This window comes from Phocoena sinus, chromosome 18, assembly GCF_008692025.1.
Source record: "Phocoena sinus isolate mPhoSin1 chromosome 18, mPhoSin1.pri, whole genome shotgun sequence".
Classification (NCBI taxonomy): domain Eukaryota; kingdom Metazoa; phylum Chordata; class Mammalia; order Artiodactyla; family Phocoenidae; genus Phocoena; species Phocoena sinus.
In genome coordinates, this window is record NC_045780.1 from 15,630,113 (window position 1) to 15,658,096 (window position 27,984).

Below are 27,984 nucleotides of genomic sequence, written 5' to 3' on the forward strand. Positions count from 1 at the left end.
GCCCCAGGCTGGAAGCCCTGCCTCCACTTAAGGTATTGTTTTAAACCAAAGTTTACAGTGTCTGTTGATGGCCAAGACCCTCACTCTCCACCCTTCCTCCACCCCACCCTGAGGTCCCTGGGACTCAGTAGAGGCTGGGGACCCTACTCATCCCTCCTCTTCTCTTGCCCAGCCTGGGGGAAGGAAAGAGGGCAGAGGAGAGGTGGGCAGCCTTTAGCACCCCGCAGGGTTCTCGTCCCCTTGGGCAGTGGGCACAGGAGCCCTCTTACCAACCCTGGGCTGTTTCCTGGGGGCTCTCCAGACCCCTCTCTAGGACCAAGCCCCCCATCACACTGGGAGTGTGGATTCCAGCAAAGGAGCTGGGAAAAAAGTGAGACTCTCCACGGACCGCCTATGGGGGGGAACCCAACTTAAGGCCAAGGACTGGGTGTGTTGGATGCTTATGACACGCCAGCCCAAGTCCCTTTGCTGAGAAGACTCCTTGGACTATTTCCCAAGAAACCGCCACATACGTCCCTTTACAAGGCACCCCTCCCCTGTGTACTCCCCATCTGTGTTCTGTTTGACCAGCAAAGAAATAGTAAACGTCCTCTATTAAAAAAAAAAAAATACACACACCAGTTTCAGAATGACACTCCTGGGGTCCTGGCTGCAGCTTGGTCCAGGAGCACATAGTCAGCATCCTGATGCCAGGCGGCACCCACTGCCTGGGTTCCAGCTGATGCTCTCCTGGGAGACAACACCTTCCTTTCCAAAATGTTTACTTTTTGCTCAGAACAATGATGGACAGGTCTTCATTTGACTCACTACCTGAACGATCAGCTTCTTATATTCTTTCTCCAAAGCAGAACTAACTCACATAAAGTTTGTGTCGAGTCCCCAGCACTCTTTCTTGCATAGAAAACAGTAAGATATCACCCAACTCTGGCCTGAAAGTTCTTCTGGAATATCTTGGGGTATCACCAATTCTAGGTAACCTAGTAATTGACTTAATCAGTCAAATATAAAACCTGTTCAATACTGCCCGTGCAGGAGTCAAATTCTGAAGGATTTAAAACTTAATAAATTACAGTTCAGGGTTGTATTGGCGAGCTTACTTTGTTCCAGCCCTTCTTCCTGTTGAAACTCTCAGGTTTGTTTCAAGTTGGAACCTGCCAAGTTGCATCTTGTCATTTTTCATATTCACATGAGAGACCAAGCCCTATTGCACTCTTGTTTAAATTTTTATTATCAGAGTTAGCAGTAATAAGCCAATAGAAACAGGATAACGAAGGGAAAAGCTCCGGATAACTAACTTCTTCCTTATGAATTAAAACACATGCGGACACCGGTGTCAGTTACCACCTCCCCACATCCTGTCCTGTCGTACAAATAGTTACACAAAACAGTCCACAGAACAATGCGAGCAGCTGATACCCTGAGCTGGGCAGAGGACCCCTGTTGTGTGACGTCTCAGGCTGATCTCGGTCTAGATGACCAGCTTCTCCACACTCAGCGTACTCGTGGTTTCATCCTCTTCGTTTGACCCAAAATATCCCGGGAGGTCCAGCATCCCCTGCTCCGCCTCGGTGAGGCCGAAGGATGTGTTGTCGTAGTAGGCGAACTCCGGGTGGGCAGGGAAGCTCTGACACTTGTCTTTCCGACACTGAGAAGGGCTCAGAGGACTGACCCTCTGGTAGCTATCTCTGGGGGCCGGGGAGGAAGGCCGCTTCCTTGAGACATTCCTGTGACTGGGGGACGGTCCCCTCCGAGCCCGGTGAGGCTCCGTTCTCTCACCTCCCGCCACGAACCCTGCCTGGCGATCCCCCAGGTCTGGTTTCCTCGTGGGCTGCCCCACGGTGTGGGGTTTAGGGAAAGGGCTTAACGGGCCACTGCTTCCACCTGCCCCTGGACAGTGGTCCCGTTTCTCCGGAAACAGGGCCGCGCCTCGACTCGGGGGCCGGACTCGCTCTCCCGCCGGGTCCCACGTCCGGCTCCTGGAGCTGTAGGCGGGGGCTTGCCGGGGGGTCAGGGTGGACAGGCTCCGCTCCCGGAACGGTCGGGCCTGCCTGGCCTCGTGGAAACTTGCCGTCCTCCGGAAATGGGACCCCCGGGGGTGGCTCCTCATCTGCGACTTGCGGAGGAGGCTCTGGCTGGGGCTGACGGCGCAGCTGGCCGGCGAGAGCGGGTGGTCCAGCCGGGAGGGGGGCCTGTCCGCGGCGCCGACCGCGGGCGGCTGCTCCAGGAACGGGGATTTGAGGCGGAACTTGCCGGCCGCGGCTTCTTCAGGGCTCTCGGAGCCTCCCGGGGGCGCGGCGACGGCGGCGTCGACGGCGGTGTCCGTCAGGGGGCTCTGGGACACGTGGTACACCTTGGTGGTCTCCGTCAGGCCTTTCTTCTTCATCTCCTTCAACTGCTGCTGGGCCAGGCGGTAGCTGAACAGGGGTGGGATGATCTTCTGGCCGTTAGACTGGAAGCTCTCGCTGCCCGAGGTCTCGTCATCGGGGGGCGCCGGCACGCTCCGCCGGTAGGTCAGAGGGATGCCCTGGCCCGCGGGGCTCCCCGCCGGCCCGTCGCCCGCCTCTGAGAAGCTGCCACGGGGCTCGCTCAGCTCGCAGATGTTCTCCTCGTCCGAGTTCTTCCGGCAGCCGGACGTGTGCAGGGAGTTGTGGCGGACTGGGGTGCTGCACTTGGGGGCGCGGCCCAGCTTCCGCCACAGCGTGATGAGCACAGTGGCCACGATGATGAACAAGCACAGGGATATCCCAGTGACCGTCACGATGTTGTTGGACTTCACGGGAGTCTGGGGCTGGAAAGGAGACGGACTGGATGGCTGGAAAGCTACAAAAAAATAAAAAAAAAGGAAGAACGAATGCATTCTCTAGTATCGTTTTCTCTGCCTGGGTCTAAGGTCTCTGAGTGGCTCGCTCTAATTATGTAGCAATTAAAGAAGGAAGGAAAATAAACAAGGACTGGGATTTCTGGTCTTACATATATTTCTGCAGGCAGGCTTTTAAGCCAAGCTGAAAAACAGACACTGGTAGAAGCGAGGTGAGCAGATGACCCACAATCAAGGTGGCTCACTGGCTCTTGCTGACACTTGTCCCCAATTTTCTACAAAGAAGCCTCATGAGGAACATTTCAAGGTAAAAATCAAGGTTTTTCACTTAAGGTAAACATGGGATATCTATAATTAAATGTACCTTTGAGATACACCTCGGAAAATTTCTGCCAAGTGTAACACTTGGGATGCAAAACAGTTTAGGCAGGTTGTAGCTCAATTTGCACATCTCAAGAGAAATTAACAGGTGAAAATAAGTCTTCTGGCAATATACTACAGCTCACTTTTCCCTCCCAATGTCCAGGAACTGCCTTTCCTAAGTGCTGACACCTCTGCTCTCTCTCTCTTGTTTTCTCAGCTGTTCACTCCCCTTCCTACATTCTATGTGGCATTGATTTTCCTTCTTCTTCCCTGCTCTCTCAAACTGGTGTGTCTCACAGTCATCAAAATGTTTCACCAAGGCTCAGACGCCACCTGGGGCCTCAGCCTGTAGTACCCGGGAACCCGAGACCACCCAATGCCACCAGGCCTCACCTCTCTTTCCTCCTTGGTCACTGTTCGCCATTCAAGCCCTTCCAGTCACATGTCCTCTATCTCTTCCTCCCATAGTCTTATCCTCACCAGTTCTGTGCCGCATCTCCATCCTCCCACTGCTCCCCTTTCCCCTTTCCACCGCACGCTATAGGACACCTATAACCAAATTCCTCACGCTGCAGAAACTTTCCACAAAACACTGTGTGTCTCCTTGCCTGACCTGAGGACAGGCCATCCCTCAGGGCACAGCCTCCCCGGCTCACTCTTGGGTGAAGCTTTATCAGAAGCAGAACCAGAAGCAGGGCGTGTTCCGCAGCCTCCTCATTCCTGGCTGCCATCTCAGCCCACTTTTTACCTCCGTGTAGAAGTTCTAATCTTCTGACACCCACGCCATCCACCCAGACCACCCTCTACCCTCTACCCCTCAACTCTGTCATCTCCCCACCTCAGGGCAAACATCAGTTACTAGCACCTGGGTCCAGTCTTCCTCACCATCCCACAGCTGGGACCATTCATTGTCCTTCCAAGCTGCCATACCTTCCCACTGTCTGCAGCTGCTCCTGTTCTGAAACCTTAAAGCTTCACAGCCCACTTTCCGGCTGTATCCTCCCCTCTTGCTCACTCATTATTCATACAACGGTTACTCAACCTCGCTGCAACATCTGATTCTCCAACCCCTCCATTTTCTCTCCATCCGCCAGCCACCTTCTGCCCTCACTTCTCTCCCTACACCCAGGATCCATCACTTAAATCCTTCTACTGCCAATCATCTCAACTCTCTGACCTCTAACACTGAGCTGTATCCCTTCCCCTGCTCAGAAGCAAAAGTCTGTTCCTAGAAAAATCCAGACACGTGGATTATCAGCTGCTGCACCCAGGCCCCTGAGCCCTGGTGGAGGAAATAATGCACCCATGCAAGCCAGAACCTTTGTGTACTGATGGCACCCAAACTTGACTGCCCACAAATCTTCCGCGGTTTCCTAAGCAACTCTCTCTTCCATCCCCTACAACAGTGCTTCAAAGTTTTACCACTAATCCTCTTCCTCAGCCGTCTGCTAGATCACAAAAGTTAGAAGCTATCAAGCAAGCACACCCCCAGGTTCTTCTGCCATCCTCTCCTCCCCCATAAACTCAGCAGCAGCCACATCTCCATTTCCCTCTTTCTCTAGGGAATTAGTGGGAGAAGTGTCTTCCCATAAAGATGAGTCCACCAGGTGCTCTCTAGGCCACCCTTCTCCAGGGGGATCATCCCTCTGTACCTATTATCTCCAGCTTCTCCTCCGTGCAGCTCCACAGAAACATGTTCAAGCTCTTTGCATTTTACAAAGATCTTTCTAGAACCCTCTCACTAATGCCACAGCCATATCTCGCTCCTTGTCTTCCCAGCGGAACGTACAGAAAGAAGGGTCCACATGTGCTGACTCCTCGTCACCTCTGGCTCCTGCAACCTGCCCCTAGGCTTCCAGTGAAGCAGCTCCTATCGAGGTCATTAACCATCTAATAGCCAAATGCAAAGGAGTTCCGTCCTGCTATTCCTTGAGCTTTGCAGCATCGGCTACTGTCCGACCCTTCCTGTGATTGTTTCTCTTCTTGGTTTCAAGAATTCTCTAATTCGGAGAGAAGAACATGGACTTTGGAGCCAGGAGAGCTAGATCCCATCCTGGTTCCACTAGCTCTGCTCTCTCCATAGACGTCCCACCGACACTTCCACCTCCACATGCCCAGGACTCATCATCTTCCCGCGGAACCTGCGCCTCCTCTGATACATCTGATCTCACGGGAATGGTGCTGTGTCCTGCAGCTGCCGGTGCTAAAATCCTAGGTCCCACCCGCGACACTCCCCTCTCCACACTCGCCACATCCAGAGTCGCTGAATCCTTCTCTCCTCTGCATCCCCATTGCCAGTGCTCCCTTTTCCCCCTGGGTCACTGAAAACCTCTCAACAGCCCTCACTGCTGCCACTCCTGGCCCTTCTGATTTGTACTCCACGCGACAGGCAAGAGATCCCTCCACAACACAGGTCCAGTCTTCAAGGGCCCTCGGGATCTGGCCCCTGCCTACCTGTTCAGTCTCATTTTGTGCCTTTTTTTTTTTTTTCTTTTGGCCACGCTGTGCGCCGTGTGGGATCTTAGTTCCCCGACCAGGGATTGAACCCGGGCCCTCGGCAGTGAGAGTGCAGAGTCCTAACCACTGGACCGCCAGGGAAGTCCCCTGTCCAGCCTCATTTCCCTCACTCCCTCCTGACACTCTATCCTGCTGCCACATCAAACTCTTGCCAAGTTCCCTGGGTTTCATAATACGCCATCGTCTTCCAAGCTTTCATCCATTGCTCCATTTGCTAAAATTCCCGTTCTCACCTAGTTCACCAGGTGATGCCTATTCAGCTCTCAATCTTCAGCTCACATATCACCTCCTCAGGAACAGAGGTGTTCCCAGCATTGTCACAAGCTTCCACAGCAAGCTGTGGATACCTTTCTACTGCACTGTATATGCTATGCCTGCTTTGGTGTCTGCTGAGCTGCTGTATCATAAGCCCCTTCCAGAGACACGGCTTATCTCTACACTCCCAACCCCAGTCAATAACTGGCACAGAGTTGGTACTCAATTAATGTTATATTCATGAACAGATTCATTATTGAAAAGGTGATGGCAAAATGACCAACACCCCATCAGATGGAACGTGGGCGCAATGGCAACTGGATCCTCCCATCTTCGTGGTGAACAAGATAGATCAAATGAACGTCGAACTACTTCACTCAGACCTTGGCGTAAAAACATCCTTTCAAAGCCAAGCAAAACTCTAGACTCTCAACCAAGTGAAAGTAGTTGAATGATGAAAGACTCGTTCCCTGACTGATCACGTCTTCGTCTGCAGTGGCTGCTCCGTCAGTGGGTCGCAGCATTGCAGATGTACACGTGGACCTCTTAGCTGTTACACTTGCCTCTGGCTGGAACCCTTCAAAACCGCAGCTGGAGAAAAGCCCCAAAGCTGCTGACCTCACCCATCTCTGACTCATCTTGTCTTCCCTCTTTTCCTTGAAGGGAAGGAGACTTCCTGACGCTAAGCAGCCTGCAAACAGATCTTTACATTTCCAAGGAGTGGAAAACAGGCTGAACTGGAAAAAGAGAACAGTTGGAAGAAATGATCATTTTTATCCACACAAGCATTTATTTTTTTTCCGAGGACCACTTATAGTAGAAGTAGGGGTGCCTGTAGCACTTCCCCTCTCTGCTAATTTATAATGTACAAATTTCCAGTTCCCACCCAGGATTAAAGAGATTAAGATGCCAGAACGTGAAATAATACCACACAGCCTCAAAAACTGGTTGCTAATTCCAGGATGGTTGTAGAAAGCTAGACTGGCCTGTACGTCGAGGCAAAGTATTCAAGATAGGTGGCTTAGCATGAGGTCAGATCTAGTCCGCTGCTTTCTAGCTTTATGGTCTTGGGCAGGTGACTCACCCTCTCTCACTGCTGCAAAGTCCTCACCTGTATGTGTAGATAATGATGTACCGACTTCATATGTGCAAGGCACTTAGAAAAACTGCCGGGCAGCAGCAAGCTCTCAAGATCTGAGCCCAGCATAAGAATCCTTGCCATGGGCTTCCCTGGTGGCGCAGTGGTTGAGGGTCCGCCTGCCAAGGCAGGGGACACGGGTTCGTGCCCCGGTCCGGGAGGATCCCACATGCCGCGGAGCGGCTGTGCCCATGAGCCATGGCCGCTGAGCCTGCGCATCCGGAGCCTGTGCTCCACAACGGGAGAGGCCACAACGGTGAGAGGCCCGCGTACCGCAAAAAAAAAAAAAAGAATCCTTGCCTTGTAGAGTTATTGTGAGCTTTGAGTGAGATAATGTAATAATTGGTTGATACTGTTGTCCCTTCTAAAAGTGCAGTAGAAGCCAGGGGCAGTTGATTTTTAATTCATTTGAGTATTACAGAACTCTAGATGAAATGTCTTAACACAACACGCCATCCCAGAACAGAGAGGAAGAAGTTATACACAAGGAAGGAGCTGTGGAGAGTAAGGGGACTTGTAAAGAAAAGGGCAGACAGAGAAGAGAGCCTCAGAAGACAGTGTGAGATACAACTGGAGAAAGAATAGATTCAGGGTGGGGCTCAGGGCTGATGAAAGATGGTAGGCTGGAGGCTGTGAGAAGAGCCTGGGTCTGAGGCTGTAATATGAAAACCACAGAGACAGAATGCCCTCAGGATGCTGGAATAAAGGGAACAAGGCCTACAGCACTGGCTGGAAAGAGGAGACAGCAAGAATTTTGTAAGGTCACAGGTGGGGGTGCCAGGTACCAGTGTTGCCAGGTGCCAGTGGTCTTGGCTACAAGGTGCTCTGAGACCAAACACAGAAAAACACTTCTCCAGATCCCAGAGGGACAAGGAAACAGGGATCGTCTTCAACGTGGAATTGGAGAGTGGAAGGAGTCGGGACTGGACAGAAGGACTTCACCTAAGGGTCAGGACCACAGCAAAGGCTAAATGGGGAGCTGGCTGTGTCTCAGAAGGGGCGATGGTGTGTGGGAAGAGCAAGGATCCTTTTTTTACTGTAACCTGTGGCAAATGAATGGGATTCAGCTCCGTAAGCTGCAGCAAACCCAACTGAGTGACCCGAGCACCACACCATAGACCACGCACATCAAATACTCACTGAGCACCTACAAGTGGGGGTCACTTCAAGATGCTCAGAGGATGAAGGAGGGGCCAGCCCCCAGGTGATGGCAAGATGAACTTCCCCACCTTCTCCTCCTGGGCGGGGGTGGGGGGGAAGAATAAACACAGAGCCCTTCAGGGGATAAGATAGGGTGCCTTGCCCCATTTTGGACAAATAATGTCCATTTTGGTTTCCTGGGGCTTCTCGGAGATGAGGAGGTGAAAAACTCTTTTTTTAATGTTTTCCCACAATTTCTGGGGGGGAGAAGTAAAGGAGGGAGAAACAAAACCAGCAAATATCGGGAAGAAATCATCATCCCTCCCATGTTTTGTATTTTTAAACATGATTTCGTACGTCTGAATCTTTCATTTACACCGATGTCCTCGTCATTTCCCCATCTTCGACGGTGTTAAGTCCCCTGTCATCTCCCTGGCAAGACACCCCCAGTCGCAGACACACTGAAGGACACAGAGTTTGTACAGCCAGCAGCAGCAGCGACAGAGCATCGAGTCCACCCCTGAACTCAGACTGGCGACTGTCAGGCAGGGCTGGGTTCGACAGTCCCTCTGGGAAGAGGCTTGCGAAGGAGGACGGATACCTACCCGCACAGTCCTCCAGGGAACACGGGGAGCTCTCCGAGGACATTCCAGGGCAGCCAGGTCGGGAGGGGGAGGAGGGCAGGCACAGGCGGCGACGCTCTCTGACACCGTCCCCACACGTGGCACTACACTGGCTCCACGGCTGCCACAGTCCCCAAGTTTCTGCAAGGACATCGGCCAGGCTTTTAATGCTAGCTCACTTGAGCATCAGAATTTAACTGCACCCAAATGAAGCAGCAAAACTCAAATCTCAGGCTCTGAAAAGTCAGTAAAGAAGCACATTCCCACAGAAGTGGAAAGCTGGAATGTTGCTGCTCCCCCTACACTAAAGGAAAGCTGTATAACCTACAAAATATCAACCTTCCTAGAACTCTTCAGAGAGCTAAGGTCACAGGACAACCAAATGGCCTGAATTCGAAGGAAAGACAGACTCCTCCAGGGAAAGCCAGGATGCAAACACTGCTTCCTGGGGCAGATGCCAGGCCTCATACCAGCTGGAGAGAAATCATCTAAAAATATAATGAACCGCCAGAAGCCTGGTGTGGGCTAGCACGAGAATACAGAAGCCCTGGGAGCCGCACTACCCGACTGGGAATTTGTACCCACTTGCAGGCTCTTCTCCACGGATCTCACCAGATCTTCACAAGGAGGACCGAGGGCAGGCACGAGACCAGGGAGAGCCTCCCTCATGGTGGAGGCCAAGGAGGGGAAGAGAAGCTTTGTGGAAAAGACACAAACCTCACCCAGACCCTCCTCCCCATCTGCTCCATCAACAAAAGCCCAACCACGGGGACAGGGCAGAAAACCCTGTCACTCTAAGAGCAGCAGCTGAAACCTAGCGCTGCCAAGGAATGGAAAAAGAAGAAAATCTTTCACCCCTAGAGAGGAGGAGGAAAGACCCTGGGCCCACACTTATAGACAGCTTCTACCACCGGCAAGGGGCAGGGTCATTACAAAGCCCCATCCTTGAAACTCAGAGGCAGAGCACTTGCCTAAGACTAAAGCTGACCCAGAACAAGAAGATGTTCTTCCACTAGCATCACCTAACACCCACCCTGCTCCAGGCTAGCAATTACCAAGTATCAAATAACAAGAGTCTACTGCTGGGGGAGAGGCAAGAGTGACAAGGAAAAGCCTTTCTGATGTGCAGGCTCAAGCCTAAAGTTGAGGGTGCAACAGAAGTATGGAGAAAACCCTCTGGCAACCCAATTCCTACCCTAAACACAAAGCAACATTAGAAACTTTTGAACTCGATCGTGCACTGAGGATAGCCATAGCAACAGCAAAAACTCAAACACAGCTCAATTCCTTATTATACTGGCCCAAACTCCACACTAAAGTCCTAGCATAAATAGGGTATGCCAATTTCCAGGCATAAATGTTATTTATCAGTGTCTACAGTTCTAAGAAAATGTCCAACTTTCAACCAAAAATTATGAGACATACAAAGAAACAAGAAAAAAACAATAAAATATCCAAGTAATTAAGATAACCAGACTCAGATGTGACCCAGATATTGGAATTATCAGAGAGAGATATTAACTATGATTAATATGTTAACGTTTTCGTGGAAAATGTGAATAAGATGCATGAACAGATGGAAATTTTCATCAGAGAATTGTAAACTAAAAAGAGTTCATCAGAATGCTAGAAATTAACAGCATGGCAACAGAGAGGAAGAATGCCTTCTAGAGGCTCATCAACAGACTCAACATAGCTGAGGAAAGAAACAGTGAAACTGAATATATATCGACAGAAATCACTCAAACTGAGACACAAAGAGAGAGAGAAAAAAAAAGAGTGAATAAAACAGAACAGAATACCCAAGAGTTGTGGGACAATATCAAATAGTCTGTCATACATATGACTAGAATCCCAGAAGAAAAAGAGACTAATGTCCAAGAATTCTCCAAAATTAATGAAAGACACCAAACTACATCCAAGATGCTCAGAAAACATGAAGCAGTATAAACACAAAAAAGCAAACAAACAAAAAAGTTAAACACACTACAAACTGCTAAAAACTAAAAACAAATAGAAAATTTTGAAGGCTGTGGAGGGAGAGACGGGGCAAGGTGGAATTACATCACATACAGAAGAATAAAAATCTGAATTATAGCACACTTCTCATCATGCAAGCCAGAGATAATGGAGTGACATCTCTAGAGTACTGAAGAAAAAAATCACCAACCCCAAATTCCATATCCAGTGAAAATATCTTTCAAAAATTAAGGAAAAATAAAGACTTTTTCAGATGAATGAAAATTAATAGAATTAATTAATTCTACCAACAGACCTTCATTATAAAAAATGTTCAAAGAAAATTCTTCAAGCAGAAGGAATGTGATACCAGACAAACCTGCATCAATATAAAGGAATGAAGTGTGCTAGAATTAGCATTTATAGAGGTAAAGATAAAATTTACTTCTTATTTTTAAATGCTCTAAAATATAATTGATGATCTAAAGCAAAACAGTAGCAATGGGGCTTCCCTGGTGGCGCAGTGGTTGGGGGTCCGTCTGCCAATGCAGGGGACGCGGGTTCGCGCCCCAGTCTGGGAGGATCCCGCATGCCGTGGAGCAGCTGGGCCCGTGGGCCATGGCCACTGGGCCTGCGCGTCCGGGGCCTGCGCGTCCGGAGCCTGTGCTCCGCAGCGGGGGAGGCCACAGCAGTGAGAGGCCCGCATACCACAAAAAAAAAAAAACAGTAGCAATGTATTATGTGTTTATACCATATATAAAGTAAAATGTATAACAATCATTCAGAGAATGGGAGAAACGAATTGGAATTGTACTGTTATAAGGTCCTTACACTATACATGAAGCAAGATATTATCTGAAGGTAGACTGAGAGTAATTAAAAATGTACGCTATAACCTCTAGGACAACCACTAATAAATATTTTAAGGTACAAATAATAAACCAATAGTGTGGTTAAAGTAATTCATAAAAAATAGTCAACTAATCCAAAGGAAGGCAGATGAAAAGAGGAAAAAGAAACAAAGAACAGATGGAAAAAATATACAACTACCAAGATGGTAGGTCCTAATCTAACCATACAATGATTACACTAAATATAAATAATCTAAACACCATTTAGAAGACAGAGTTTGTGAGACTGGATAAAAAAGCATGACCCCACTATATGCTGTTTAGAAGAAACTCGCTTTAAATATAAATACATAAATAGGTAAAAGGAAAAAGGTGGGAGAAGTTATACCTTGTAAACACTAATCAAAAGAAAACTAGAGTGGCTTTATTAATATCAGACAAAGCAGACTGCAGAACAAGGAGTATTACCAGAGATAAAGAGGGATGTTACATAATGACCAAAGGGTCGATTCAGCCAGCAGCCTTAACAACCATAAATAGGGATGCGACTAACACCAGAGCTTCAAAATACATACTACAAAACATTCCCAGAACAGTCATTATTGATTGACAAATGCACACATCTCTTCCAAGCATATAAGTAATCACTGCCAGAGAGAATAACTGAATAATTCCCTACAAATAATTATCCTAAGTCCCTTCTCTGTGAGCACCCATCCAATCCCAAGACCTACCAGGTCATGCCCACACCAGGCACAAGATATCCTCTGCATAAAAGTCTCTCTTCATCGTTATGGACAAAAACTCACAATGCAGTCAAGGCTATACAAAGCACTACAAAAACATACGGAAAACATGCAGGGCAGTTACATTCTCAGGTGAGCCAAGTGGTGCAATCTTTGGAATGAGTCATGGCATATGACTTCTTTAGAGCAATTAAAAGTCTCGGATTGTCACAGGAGTGGGAGCATTACAAACCAGTGTCTTGGACCAACATCAGCTGAGGTGTGGTAATTATGTTCCACCCAGAGGTCCAGCTGAACACAGTGTTGGTTCTGCGGCTCCTCAAATGGCAGAACAACAAGGCAGCTTTGTCCTCAAGCTTCAGAGCTGTTCAGACACCGAGCTCCCAGTGCTTGCAACGCTTTGGGTATCTCACATTAAGTCTCTCTGAGCTAAAGTATTGTGATTTCGTTTTTGAAAAATCTACTGGTAATTCCACCACTGTGAAATCTAAATTGGAAAGTCAATGCATAGCTTATCCTTCTCTTGTGCTCATATTTAAGATCACAAAAGGCAGAATTACAGAAGCTGAGAATCCTTTTTTTATTCTTTCTTAACTCTTCTTTTACTTTACGTAGACATTATTTAAAATACATAAAGTCATTTGTCAAACTAAAAACAAAAATTCCATCAGTGGGCACCAGGAAACAAAAAAAATCAAAGTTTTGATAAAAGCATGAATCTTAATGTCAAAAATCTCACTTTCAAATGTGTTTTTTTCCTTTGAAAGTAAAATTATGGCTGGCAGGATCATCAACAATTTAAAAAATAAACATTTAAACTAAGTTTTAGGTTCTTTTACTGCTAAACCAAATTAATCGAACAGAAAACAAGGGAGATCACTCAAATAAAGCAATGAACAGACTTAATCAGCCAAAAATTTTAAAATGCCTTAAATACCTCTATTTGTTCCCTGAAGATTTCTGTCAATAACACTGAGGAAAATACTTGGCAAAACAGGAACTCATTGGCCAGCTATAGTTCACATGTTACAAATGAAGAATAAGATGACCATTATTCTAAACAGCAGGCTTACTTCATGAATGAAAGGCTGTTTTGTTTTGTCCTGTTTAGATGTCCATACATGCCCTCCCACTGCGTTAACAAACCTGTGTGACCAGGATAAATGCCTTCCAGGCCGCTCTAGAGGATATTAATTCTGAATGAGCAAAATGTGCTTGCAATAAGAAAAGGGAGATTTGTTTCCACTCCCAAGAATACCTGAAGGAATACAGAGTATGAAATATTCACATCTGCAAGATATTTCACTCAAGAGACTAAAGTAACTAAACAAAACGTCCTTAGACGTTAGAAAATTCTATTAAAAAAATAAAGTTATTATAAAACATACAAAAAAAAGAAAGAAAATTCTATAGACATGAGTAAGTAGCCTAAAGCCACGGTGGGAACAAAGGCACCTGGATAAGCAGTTCAGGTTTTCTGTGACCCGCACAGGCTCATTCACATTAGACCAATCATGCTTATGCCTGGGCCAGCGGGCTCCAAAGTGGGTTACATGTCTTTCAAGGGGGGTGGGAAGCACAAGGTGAACCCATGAGATGAGGAGGAAAATACTGGAACTTTTTTGATCTAAAAGTTTCATATTGTTTAATATCTATATTGATAGATGATTATATGGGAGCCAGCATGCAAGAGTGGGAATAGCAAATGCTCAAGCCAGTCTAACCACCAGTAGTGGGTAAGCCACCAACCTTGGAAAAATTACTTAACCTTTTTCTGTGCCTCGTTTCTTCACCTCTAAAATTGACAATACAATAAGCCTAACTCATAGGGTTATTACAAGGATTAAATGGGTTAATATTCATAAAGCACTTAGAGCAGTTCTTGGTGCAAAGTAATCACTATATAAATGTTATGATGTCAGAAAGTCACATACAGTATGTCAGCTATTGTAAAAAAAAAAAATCCCAAAGAAAGAGCAGGAGTTACACCAGGTAGAAGGGTTCACTGGTTCATTCACTTTCAGAGAACTGTGGAGTATTAAACCACCTAAGGGCCTGCTTATATTAAATTATATGCTCTAGTTTTAGGTGAATTAAGTGGACAAATGGCTTATAAAGATTCTCGCAGGGCTTCCCCGGTGGCGCAGTGGTTGAGAGTCCTCCTGCCGATGCAGGGGACACGGGTTCGTGCCCCGGTCCGGGAAGATCCCACATGCTGCGGAGCGGCTGGGCCCGTGAGCCATGGCTGCTGAGCCTGCGCGTCCGACGGGAGAGGCCACAGAAGTGAGAGGCCCGCGTACCGCAAAAAAAAAAAAAAAAAAGATTCTGGCAAAGAATTAAAGATGATACAATAAATAAGCACCTGCAAATAAGAAGCAAATGACAGGATGACAGTACTCCTCTTCTTGGTAAAAAGCTCTTGTTCAGTCACATTGTGAAGGAAAAACAAGACCATCTAATCAGAGAAACAAGAAGATGGCCAACAAATTTAAATTATCAAGAAAACTATGTGTTAAATGTATACAATTTTTACTTGTCAAAAAAACTAAGTAAAAAAAATTATGTGACTATGAATTTATACCCTCTATCATTAATTCTCAACTTTGCCCTAAATACATATTTTGCATTGAGATGCAGGGTCCATTATCCCTTATCTGACAACCTTGGGGCAGATGAGTTCAGAATTTAGAATTTAGACTTTTGCATGTTATTACAGCACCTGTGCCAGATATTACTAACACTCCCCTAGCAGCATCCCATAATCACACACATTAACGCTTCTGCAGACAAACACATAAACATTCATACTAAGTAGGATAAAGGAAGGTCACAAATAATCATGTTTGACATCTTTTTGCTGTAAATCAGTATTTACGGTTTTAAGGTCCTAAGACATATTTGGAAAAAGAGACAAACATATCAAACCCTTTATTCCCCTTCCAAAAGGAACTAATGAGAAATTCATTGTGAGTCGGTGGGTCACACCTCATGGTAGGTTCAATGGGGTTGCTGAATAATGCCATTTGGCAAAAAAAACCCAGTCTTTACTGGTCAGAGCTGTCCATTTAAATGGAAAATGAAAAGAACTCGATTTAGTTATAAACTTGTATACTAAAAACACAAAGGCACTGAGTTTCCCACCACTGCCATCAATTTCACTGATTAACCAGAGTCCCTGTTGGGCGGCCACATAGAGAATCTGGGGTCTCCAGGAATGCTTAGCCCCTCGAGGTACTGCTTCCAGCCCTACTGCCCGGTCGTGTCTAGTTGCTGCAGCCCCACAGGGAGCCCTGTGCACCTTCAGCCTACACACAGAGCATCACTCCCTGTTCTGCCCCTTCCCAGGGAGAACCAACACAAAGACCTCCTGCTCCCAAGGTCTTTCATCACGTGGCCCGAATTCCTTTACTCCCCTTGGTTTGTTTCCACTAAATTCAGTCAATTAGAATTTTTTTTCCCTCTAGGCAATAAATTCCTTTTGAAATGGCAAGCATATCTTGAATGATTCGTTTAACATAATTGTTTTTCTACTGATACCTAGCTGAGACATCAGAGTGCAATTTTCACTTTAATCAACATGTACTGAGTATCTGTTAATGTGGCAGGTGTACAAAGCGGGCCAAATAAGGATCATAAATAGCTTCCTGGCAGCCCAAGTCGGCTTCTGTCACCAAATGAGCTTCTCCAATCTGGGGGCAGGGTGGGGGAGGGGAGAAACGTGGGGAGAAAGACCCTGAACAAGCAATGACAGAAGTGATAAATGCCATGAAAGAGGAACTAAGGATGCTGGGCCAGCATACAGCTGGGAGTTTACCTAGTCTGGGGTTGAGGAAGAGTCACCCAGGAGACTTGGGGGACGGGTTAATGTTAACCAAGTGAAGGTGGGAGGAGGGTTGCCCAGTCTCCAGCCCATCTGTGGGTGCCCGTCCTCATAAGAGTGAGGTGTCACGTGAGGTGACTGATACGTTTTCAGCAAGGGAATAGCCTCAGCTGACCTGCATTTTCAACAGTCCCTCTCTGGCTTGCCTTGAGAGAATGAAATGTACGGAGGGAGGGAACCATGCGGTATCAGTGGGAATGGAGAGACGTGCAGAGATTGAGACACAGATTTTTTAAAGAAACAAAATCCATAGGACCTAGTGATTTATTCATAGGAAGTGAAGAAGAGGAAGCCTCCTGGGTCTGGGGTTTGAACAATGAGACGAGGTGGAGTCCTGTACTGAGGAGCAGGTTTAGGGGGTGAGATGATGAGTCCAGTTTCAGATATGCTGCTTTTGAGATGCCTGGGAGACATCTGGGGGGTGACAGCTATTCAGCACTTGGATGCGGGGGAGAGATACCAGCATGGAGTCACCAGCATCAGGACAGTAATCACCTAGCGAGTGTGTGAAGAATGAAAAATGTTGAGGTTCTAGTATAGGATGCAGAAGTCCAAGCCTTAAGGGATGCGATGGGGTCATGGAACCAGCTGGCAAAGGAGACCTGGAAGGAACAGCCAGGGAGGTAGGGGGTAAACAAGGCAAGTGTAATGTCACAGAATCAAGGTCAACGAAGATACGGACTGGAAAGCATCCCCAGAGTTTGGGACCTGGAAGTCATTCGCTGGCTGCTTTAGTGAGAGCATTTGCAGGGGAGGGGTACGGGTTTGGAGTGGGTTGAAAAGTGAATGGGGGTGAGGAAATAAACCCCAAAGTACAGGTGGGTTTTTCAAGAACCAGGGCTATAAAAGGAAGACGAGAGAAACAGGTTGTGCTCTGGGGGAGAACCAGGCGATGAGGGGTGATTTTGTTTCGTGTTTAGATGAGACAATTAAGTACATTTCGAAGTTGATGGGAATGAACCAGTAAAGAAGGGACAGTTAGAGACGGAGGAGATAGGGGAATAATGATTAACAGAAGGTTCCTGATACAGCAGCGGGGCTGGGACCCCCAGTGGAGGGGAGGGTTGACCTTGTACTGGAGGAATGACACTGCTTCCCTGGGGACAGCAAAGGAGGGGGAGATTGTGGGATGGCTGCCTGCAGGCTTACGGATATTTTGGTGGGAGGGTGAGGGAGCTCCTGCTGCTCTGTGTGGCAGGAGCAAGTCAGCTCAGAGAGTTAGGCAGGGGCGCGGGTGAGGTCCGAGGAGAGCAGAAGAGGGCCACAGAGCTGCTGTGCAGGGCAGGAGCACGGTGAGTAGCACGGTGGACAGCACGGCAGGCCCAGGGAAGGGTGGAGGCCCGGCCTGCCCGGGTGCAGTGGGCGGCTGGCAGATGGCTGGATCCACGCAGAGCCGGGGGGTGGCTGGGTGCAATCAGAAGGACGTCGGGGCAGAGGCGTTTAGGGTATTGGTCGGAGAGCGATTAAGGGGATGGGCCACCGAATCTAGGCTGGAGGGAGAGGTAAGTGCAAGCAGGGAAGTGGCCAGTGGGTGGGGAGAGAGTCAAAGGAAAGGGACTTCTAAGGAGGAGTGAGTGAATTTGGAGCAAGAAACACGTGGGGCACTGAAGCTGCTCAGAGGCTTGGGCCGTCAGGGAGCACAGGCTTAGCGGGGACGGAAATAAGAGCACGTGTAAACGATCAGGACAATCCCTGCCAGATTAACCTCTTGCCAGGACCGGGCTTGCACCCAGGAAAAGGGAAAGAAACGCAAAGAGGAGCCCGGGGCATGGATGGAATTGTAATAACCCCACCTCTTTGTGATTAGGGAGGGCGTTATGCAGAGAATTCAAAATTTAAAGAAGTTTTTAGGGGCTTCCCTGGTGGTGCAGTGGTTGGGAGTCCGCCTGCCGATGCCGGGGACACGGGTTCGTGCCCCTGTCCGGGAGGATCCCACATGCCGCGGAGCGGCTGGTCCCGTGAGCCATGGCCACTGAGCCTGCGCGTCCGGAGCCTGTGCTCCGCAGCGGGAGAGGCCGCGGCAGTGGGAGGCCCGCGTACCTCAAAAAAAAAAAAAAAAGAAGTTTTTGGAAATCTTGCTTTGAACTCTCACTAAAGAGGCTTCGTTCTTAAAATGAAGGAGGTAAGAGGAAAGAGACATGCTTGAGGACGTTCTAGAGGAAGTGAAAAGCTACTAAGTACAATTTGGGATTTAGCTTTGAATTCTGATCATACCTGCCATGGACTTGCCATATGATGTAATAACAGAATTTTTAAATACATGTAAAAGAATGAAATTAGAACATTCTCTAACACCATACACAAAAATAAACTCAAAATGGGTTAAAGACTTAAATGTAAGGCTGAATACTATAAAATTCTTAGAGGAAAGCATAGGTAGAACAACACTCTTTGACATAAATCGTAGCGATAGCCTTTTGGATCCACCTCCTCGAGTAATGAAAATAAAAACAAAAATAAACAAAAGGGACCGAATTAAACTTAAAAGCTTTCGCACAGCAAAGGAAACCATAAACAAAACGAATAAACAACCCACAGAATGGGAGAAAATATTTGCAAACGAAGCAACCAACTCCAAACTGTACAAACAGCTCATACAGCTCAATATCAAAACACACAAACAAATCAATAAAAACTGGGCAGAAGATCTAAATAGAAATTTCCCAAAGAAGACATACAGATGGCCAAAAAGCACATGAAAAGATGCTCAACATCACTAGTTATTAGAGAACAGCAAATCAAAACTACAACGAGTTATCACCTCACACCAGTCAGAATGGCCATCATCAAAAAGTCTACAAACAATAAATGCTGAGAAGGTGTGGAGAAAAGGGAACCCTCTTGCACTGTTGGTGGGAATGTAAATTGGTACAACCACTATGGAGAACAGTATGGAAGCTTCTTAAAAAACTAAAAACAGAGCTACTATATGATCCAGCAATCCCATTCCTGGGCATATATCCAGAGAAAACCATAATTCGAAAAGATACATGCTCCCCAATGTTCATGACAGCACTATTTACAGTAGCCAAGACATGGAAGCAACCTAAATGTCCATCGACAGAGGACTGGATAAAGAAGATGTGGTACATACATACAATGGAATATTACTCAGCCACAAAAAAGAATGAAATCATGCCATTTGCAGCAACGTGGACGGACCTAGAGATGATCACACTAAGTGAAGTAAGTCAGACAGAGAAAGACAAATATCCTATGACATCACTTCATATGTGGAATCTAAAAAATGATACAAATGAACTTATTTACAAAACAGAAACAGATTCACAGACTTCGAAAACAAACTTACGGTTACCAAAGGGGAAAGGTCGGGGTGGGGAAGAATAAATTAGGAGTTTGGTATTAACATATACCTACTACTAGATATAAAATAGATAATCAACAAGGACCTACTGTGTAGCACAGGGAACTCTACTCGATATTCTGTAATAACCTATATGCGAAAAGAATCTGAAAAAAGAACATATATATGTATATATATATATGTCTGACTGAATCATTTTGCTGTATACCTGAAACTAACACAATATTGTAAATCAACTATACTCCAATATAAAATAAAAATTAAATTAACAAACATAAATAAAATACAATGTAATAATAGCTGACGTTTATCACTGCTTCTTCCCTGAGCACTGTGCTAAGAACTGTACACACTGATTTCACTCAATTCTTACAACTCTCTGAGGTAGACACTCTTATCATCCCCACTTTATTGATGGGGAAACTAAGACCTGGGGCAGTTAGTTAGGAGTGCGCTGGGTATGCTAACCAGTACTCTTCATTTTTCAGGTAAGGATGCTAATGCCATTTGGGACATTATGGGGAGTGAACCATAAAAATGATGGTACCGTGCATAGAAAATCAAGTTCACCTAAATTCAAAATAATAATTTTGATTGCATGAAGGCACCAATTTGATAAAAAAAAATGTGCTTTAAAATCTCAATACCAACCTATATTTCTCTGAATTAGCATGCACTCCTTCTCCTTTGCAGAAAACTGGCTTCTGCTTGAGACGCCAAAGTCAAAGCAGTATTTATTCCTCCCCATGTCAAACAAAGTGCAGTTGAATACTGTTCTGCTTTCTCCCAAGGTCAGACTGTTTTCAGCCAGCCGGATGGTCCTTTCCCCAGGGCGTCTGGGGGCTTCCTTGAAGACAGCGATCACCCCTTGGACAAAGATGCATGGCGGAGGCAGCACCCTCACCTCCACCCCGGACTCACACGTGAGCTCTGGCACCATCACCAGTGCATATCCAAACTTCTGGGCCAGGTCAATGGGGCCTGTGGACGTAATGACCGAGTCCCGGCCGAGCAGCTTCAGCACCACAGTGACATATGCTTCCGGCCCCACAGGTGCACAGCCAAACTCAACCCACTGGCCTTGAGCGAGTTCTGCCCTCTTGCTAGCCCTTATCTCCAGCGGCTGGCCCTGACTCATTCTCGCCTCCGGAAGGCTGTTGGTGAAGGTGACATCCACCAAGATGTCGGGCTTGTCCACGGGGAACAGGCACAGCGGCTGACTGGTAAAAAGGCCCACCTGGAAGGTGCCTTCAGCCGCCTTGGATGTCCTGTTCAGGTCAACATGAAAGACAGGCCATTCCACCTTCAGAAAGGCGCTCCTCTCCCACCAGGGGACCGGAGGACTGCTGTCTGTGGCTTCCGGAGTCATCGTGAACCGGTAGTCGCCGGCCTCCTTGAAGTAGAAGCACTCAAACTCAAGGGTCCCCTGGGACTGGTTGGTCAGGAGGTATTTGGTGGTAACAGTCTGATTGGTGTTGGCCTCCAACAGCAGGACAGAGACATTCCTCAGCGTCCCATTGGCACCATCCAAATACTGGAAATCCACAGACACTGTCCTGTTGCTTAGTGCTACATGGCCCGGTTCCCCCAGAAGGAGATATTCAGCTTCTCCAAGAACTGAAAGGAAATGGTCAGAGTGGGTTTTTAAAAGGAATATCTGAGCAGCACTATTGGTGACATCGATGCAAACAGCATTTCAGACACAAGAGAAGTTTGAACTGAGCCGAGGATGATGCAAAAGGCTGCTGAGTGCTGACTCTGGGAGCTGCGCCCTGAGCTGCTTCCATTCTAAAGTGGCTCTGTTCCTTCATCTCCATTTTTCATGGTTTTGTTGAAAATAATGAATTAGTGATAAATACTCTGAATTCACAACAGTCAACGAGGTAATACATCAGTGATGAAAACCTAATAAGCAAGAGGAACAACTGACAAGTCTCATGATAAAAATCCAACACTTGACTTTTCTCATTTAGGCATATGGAAGCGTTTAGGTATTTGGGGAAAATGGATTTACAGTGAAATAAGAGAAAGCCTGATTTAAATGATACAACATGCACTGCGCTAGATTACTTAAAATGGGAGACGCTAAATATACAGCTGACCCTTGAACAACATGGGCTTGAACTGCACAGGCTCACTTACACACACACACACATTTTTCAGTAGTCAGTACTACAGTACTAGACGATCTGTGGTTGGTCAAATCCGCAGATACACATAGCAGATATAGAGGAACAGCAGATACACAGGGCCGACTATAAATTATACCTGTGCAGAAGATCAGAGCCTTTAACCCCGTGTTGTCCAACGATCAACTGAACTTCTAAGTTACTGTTTTCTGACATTCAAGACAAGTGCTTGAGCATTTTCACCAGTAAAGGCAACAGTGCCTTTCCTTTGTATGAGGCAGAAATTTTTAGATGAATAAGAAATGTTGACATTCTATCCTGCATGGGTTATTCAAGGGATAGAGTGAACATTTATGGAATAGCTAAGCTTGTCCTTAGCAATTTTACTGACATTACAGTAACTGCTATTGGCCTAGATAGGACAGATGACTACTGGCCCACAAGTGTCACTCTGTTAGGATCAATTCTATCTTTTTTTAAAAAGAGACCCATCAGAGCAGCTGAAGTAAGGAGTGGGAAGAGCACAGACACACAAGAATCCCTGTTTCTATTTTGAACCCTATCCAAATACGTATCAAAGGAGACAGAGTTTGGCAATGCATCAATCAGCTGGCCTGTGACTAGGGTAAGAAACGTTCTAGACTTAAGGAACTGCAGTGCCCTTTGGTTTGAAAAACAACATGTGTAAGTATGAACTTATGAGTCTTCTTATATATACATGATAATATAACATAATATTATATTAATGTAATAATAATGTGTACATATCATATATGTCCAAAGGACAATATGCTGTTTGGGCTGGTAGTCTTTAAATATACTCAGTGATTATTCAACGATTCACTTTGATGGACAGCAGAAACCAATACAATGCTGTTAATCAACTATACTCCAATAAAAAATTTTAAAAACAGACTATTCAAAGATATAAAAAAATGATTATTAGAATCAGCACATGAAAATATTGGCACATAAAGGTTTGTTTTAATTAGCTCAGCACTTCACCCATTTCTTATTTAAGATGAGGTGAAATAAAATATATAAAACTTGGATAGACCCGAATGCTTTATGAGCACTTGCTTGAAAACCTTAATAGGATAAAGTTGTTTGTTTGTTTGTTTTTTCATTTTAGTCAGTACAGAAATTGAGGGACACTCCCTCTTGGATGGAGACAACTCATCCAAAGGCGGCTGCTTTCCGTGCAGCTTGTGTGCTAGTTCAGAGTGGACCTGACATTTTTTTGTGAACAGGTGGCTGAAGAGCTTCCAGTACTCACAGCAGCCCAGGAAGGACTGCTGAGAACAAAGGACCAAGAACAAAGCTCATATTCATTTGAATCTGATGGGGCAGAATGGTTCTGTGATGCATTTTAAGAGTGAGAGGCACACCGCACTTAGTTAACTAATGAATTGTCAGTGACAGGGACACCGATGAGGCACATCAGATTCTGATTTGATGGGCAGCCTGTCGATGAAAGAGACACACATGGCCCTTTGGAAATGGAGGAAACAGACGCAACGGATGGGTTCCAACAGCAGCCGAAAGGAGGTGTGTACTGAAGAGGGGACTTGCTGTTTTACTCTCAAACTCTCGCTTTTACAGGCAAGGCAAGAATACACTCTCATTTAGAAAACTACAATTTGGTTGTACCACATCCTGACTACTACAGTACAGTTTTCTCCATTCTTTCATTTCCTCTCTCCCCACTCCTTTATTGTATTTAAAGGAACTGGTGTCTCAATATAAGCATGTTGCTTTAAAAAAGAAAAAACACTAACTGGTAATGGTATATTTTGATCAAAGTCAAATGGAGAAGAAAAAAAAAATCCAGGTCTATGAAAATACCTCCTTTTCCAGTAGTAGCCTTTGTACTCAACTTGTATGCTCTATTTTATGCTCAATCAACTTTTATTTTTATATTGCAGTAAGATAACCTGCTCTCAACAATAACAAACGTCCTTGCAGACTGTTTAAATGGAAATTTTTGATGTCTTTATCATTATGAAACAAAGCAAGCTTTTATAATTTTTTGAATGAGGCTGTTACATATAGAGCAATCTATTTTTAAGTAGGGATAAAGGACTTTAAAAGAAATGATCCCAGATTGGTTTTCTGCAAGTCAAGTGTCTTCTTGTTTAAATAAACTTCTTAAAAAATAAAAGACTGAGGGAGGAGACTCACTGGACAAAAGTAACAGTACACACTCTGGTCTATCCAACCGATATTACACGAGCCAGGATTCTCTGTTTCTTGAATGATAATTTCTTCATCAATTTGAAAACAGTTTCCACTCTCATACCACCAACTGCTTAGATGTCTGAAATACTTGGAAATCATCAAGAGAAAACTGGTGGGTATTATATGGTTGAATCTACTGGTTCAGTAGTTGCATAAAACTCTCTGAGAAGTGAATTTTTAGTTGAATCAAGATGAATGAAGAAAACTAACATTAAGCACCTACTATGTGCTCATACATTCAGGTATTTCACATTCTTGAGTTTATCTTATCATCATAACAACCATGTCAATATTGTTGCTGGTACAGAAAGAGATTTAGAAACTAGACAAAGGCGCACAACTGGCAAGGACTGAAATTCAGATTTGCTCCAAAGTATTCCAGCAGCAAACTCTCTTGTCAAGTGAAATCTCATGTAGAACCGCAATATATAAAACATCACTTCCTGTGTGTGTGAGTGAAGTTTAAACACATAATACTGAAATACTAGGAAATCAATCAAAGAGAACTGAGGGTAACATGCTTGTCTCCGATTTGTGAAATGAGTGTATTTAAAGTGAAATTTGAATCAATAACGCAGAACCTTAAGAGAACCCAGGGTTGCAAGAATCACAGTTTAAAAGGCACTGCAGTGTAGTCCCTGCCCCACCTCCTTCACGTAGGGGCATCGACATCCATGCATTTATAAACCCTCCATTTATGTTTCTTCATTGGTACCCACAGCATAAGTACACACAACACTCACCATAGTCACAGAGCACCACCAACAGAAGATTTGAAAAGTCTTTCAACATTTGTTTCATTCTGATCAGCAAAATCCCAGGTCTTTGGTCTCCTCATGTCCTTCCTCACATCCAAATGGTGAATTTTTCTTCAAAAACACCTGAAATTAGAACTTCAAAAAGACGTTGGCTCTGTTCAGTGTGATTCATAAAATAGTAATCCTGAGATGACAAAACCATTCTAAGAAGTCAAACTGCCTAGTTAATACTGAAAAGAAAACAGCAAGGACATTACTGTTCCCCCAGGGAAATGATCTGTAATTTACATGTCCTTTCCTTCCATTATAGCTCACCTGCTAAGAACTTTCAGGTCTGCAAAACACCACGTCTCTTACCTTTCTAGCACATCCTTAAATGGAGAGTTGGTTGTTCTCTGCTTAATTTCATCAAAGCTCCTTGCCAACCTGGATAATATTATATCTTCACATATTTATGTGCTTGGCATAGTTAATATGCCAGTTAATCGACTGACTAAAAAAATTTTGCCAAACTTTCGTTTTGCATCGTGCTGTGTAGATCTGCCTTGCTTCCACAAATGGGTTTATGAACACTGTCCTTCTTGCACAATTGGTGTGTTATCTGGATTGCTTCATTTCTGAATGCCTAGGAGCTATATCAAAACTATCAAACCTTTAAAAAAATATATACCCAGATTATTGCAATTAAATATGAACTCCAGGTGGTCCAGACTTCCCTTGGTTAGGGCACTCTAAAGAGAAAACAAGTAACAGCTATCATCTTTGTCAGCCTTCCAATACTTGTTGCTGCTGGCTGGCATGCATCAGGAGATGAGTGATTTCATGCAGCAATCTTCCCAGACCACCTAGGAGGGCAGGGAAGGCCTTGATGGCCTGTGGTTCAGAATGATTTGTGGGAAGAGGCACTTATTTTGATATAAACAGACTATTAGACAACAGAATAAGATGCGGGGCATTTACGAGCCAGTATTTTTCATACTTGAGTCTAGGAAACTATGGGGTACTAAACATAAACAAATATATATTTTCTTAATGTTTATACTCCCCTCCATTAATAGTTAATCTATTTTTAATAAGTATATTATATTCCAAATATACGTATGTCACATCCCTTCGGATAAGACAGAAATTAAGGGAATTAAGAGGACTGACTGAAATAATCCAAAATTCAATGGAAAGGAAATTGGTGTGTCTCTATTAGCTTTCTTTCTGTAGGAGTTGGTTGAGCAAAGGAAATGCTGTACTTCCTCAAAGAGAAGCAGAGATAGGAAGTGTAATCATGCAGACGATTAAGGCTCCCACCCTCCCCAACAAAAAAAAAGAAAATTCAGTTTTGTTGGAATTAGGCACGGATTTGACCCAATCGTTTCCTTGAATATGAACTGGGAAACTTTACCAAAGACAGCAGGTGAGCATCATCGTATCTCCCGGGCAAGTGTGGGCACTTAAGGCAATTAAAATGCTTCCTTTTAGTCACTGCTACTCAGTAATCAAAGTAAGGAGAAACAAGCTATCCCTGGCCCCCAAAAGTTGTACTGGCTTCTCCCAAATTGCTTGCTTCCCCATGACAACCATTTTTTACAGACGTTCTTAATCACAACTGATTTTGTGTTTATAACACATTTTCTTTCTTATGAAAAAGACTAGTAAAACAGAATAGTGTCATAATCTATATTTAGAGCTGGATGGAAATGGAATTACAAGATAATCCAGGCTACCTGAAAACAGCCTGCTTTATTTTGTAAGCCATAATATGGTTTACATAATATGGATTTTTTTTAATGCTCTCAAGCTTTTGAAAATTAATGCTGATTTTTTTTTTCACGAGCTCAACCACTAATTTGAGATGTTAACAGAGCATCCCAGAAGGGAATGGAATGCCGGGTAAAAAATCACTACGTTTTTGTTGTTGTTTTAAAGAAAACAGCATGCTTCTTTAATTTTTTTTAAACCTTGCTTGCTTATTTTCTTCCAACACGTGTTCCCAATACCACAACTGGCTACTTACAATGTTTAGCTTGAGAATCATTTTGAGAAAATAGGAACTTTAGGTGTACTTTATACACATTTTTTAAAACTTCCATATAGCATGCACATCCATAAACGTTTATAGACAAATTCTAAATGTATCAGCTAGAGGGTAGGAGGAAGTTGTGAATATTCTCAGTGGCTCAGGGCACCACGCTAACCTCAGATCCCATGTTTTTGCTGAAATCTGCTAAGATACACGCTTCTGTATCCCGTACAGTGTCTTCAGAGCTGCAGAAAAAGAAACTGAATTATGCTAAACACCATGGGACCAATGATTTATGAAAGAATAAAAGGAAAAACAAAAAGAAGCAAAGTGATCTTGTCCGTTCTGACAAACATGCACACGCTCGAGTGTATATCTAATAGTAATATTTATTAGGAGGAAATCGCTAATTCGAAAGCGGCTCGTGTAAACGGGCTGTATTTATATATTCGGGCCAATCGGTGAATATACGCCTGGTCCCACGGGTTGGATGCTGCTTCCCCACATCTACTCAGCTTTCTCCAGGCCTGCGAGTCAAGTTTACGCTTGGAAATCTAAGGCTGCCGGTGTCCCCCAGCACAACATCTCTTAAAATGAGGACCGTTTTGCAAGGCACATATCTCATACTGCTTGCATCCCAGTAAGGATTTCTTTATGGAAAGAAGTAAACCTGTTCTGAAACGCAGAGTATCCCAGAAGCTGTTCTTCAAGGGTCCCAACTATTCGGACTCAACACCCATCAATCTACGGTCAGCCTCAGACACTCGGCCACACCTGCGCCAGAAGAGCGCCGAGTTCAGGTTGAAGTCGGGACTCAGAGAGGCGGAGACCACACTTCTCAATGCGTGTCCCTGGGGGCTGAGCACCAAGGAGCGAGGGAAGGGGACCGGGTGCGTGGAGAGAACGGTCCCGTTCACCAGTGCTTTCCGGCGGCGGGGAGGGTGGGGCGGAAGGGTCCCGGGAGCCGCCAGGGACCCCGCGGTGGGAGCTCCCGCCGGGTCGCTTCCGGAACGCTCTTCTTACCTCTGGGACCGGCGGGCGAGGTGGCGAGGTAGGCGAGTAGCCTGGGCCGCGATGAGGCAGCGTACCGAGCATCCCGCGTCCCGGGACTGCGCCCCCCGCCCCCCGCGCGCCGCTCCCGCAGCCCCGCCCGGGTCCGCCCCCGACGGCGCGAGGAGGGCGGCACCCGGCGGGCGGCAGGGGGCCTCCGGGAGCCTGCGAGGGCCGCCC

General features: G+C 45.6%; 1 protein-coding gene across 2 annotated transcripts; it reads right to left on the reverse strand.

Moving 5' to 3' along the window:
* Positions 1–122: 122 nt before the first annotated feature.
* On the reverse strand, positions 123–27,877 carry THSD1 (thrombospondin type 1 domain containing 1). 2 transcript variants are annotated; one of them, XM_032610962.1, is made up of 5 exons: positions 27,778–27,877; positions 24,726–24,875; positions 20,267–21,232; positions 8,837–8,995; positions 1,210–2,820 (listed from the first exon to the last, which is right to left on the reverse strand). In XM_032610962.1, exons 2-5 carry the CDS (start codon positions 24,781–24,783, stop codon positions 1,469–1,471), a joined length of 2,535 nt encoding a protein of 844 aa, XP_032466853.1. In that variant the 5' UTR covers positions 24,784–24,875; positions 27,778–27,877; the 3' UTR covers positions 1,210–1,468. The 2 variants fall into 2 exon arrangements, with proteins under 2 accessions (XP_032466854.1, XP_032466853.1); XM_032610963.1 differs by lacking the exon at positions 8,837–8,995 and having other exon boundaries at positions 123–2,820; positions 24,726–26,999; positions 27,778–27,860.
* Positions 27,878–27,984: the final 107 nt, after the last annotated feature.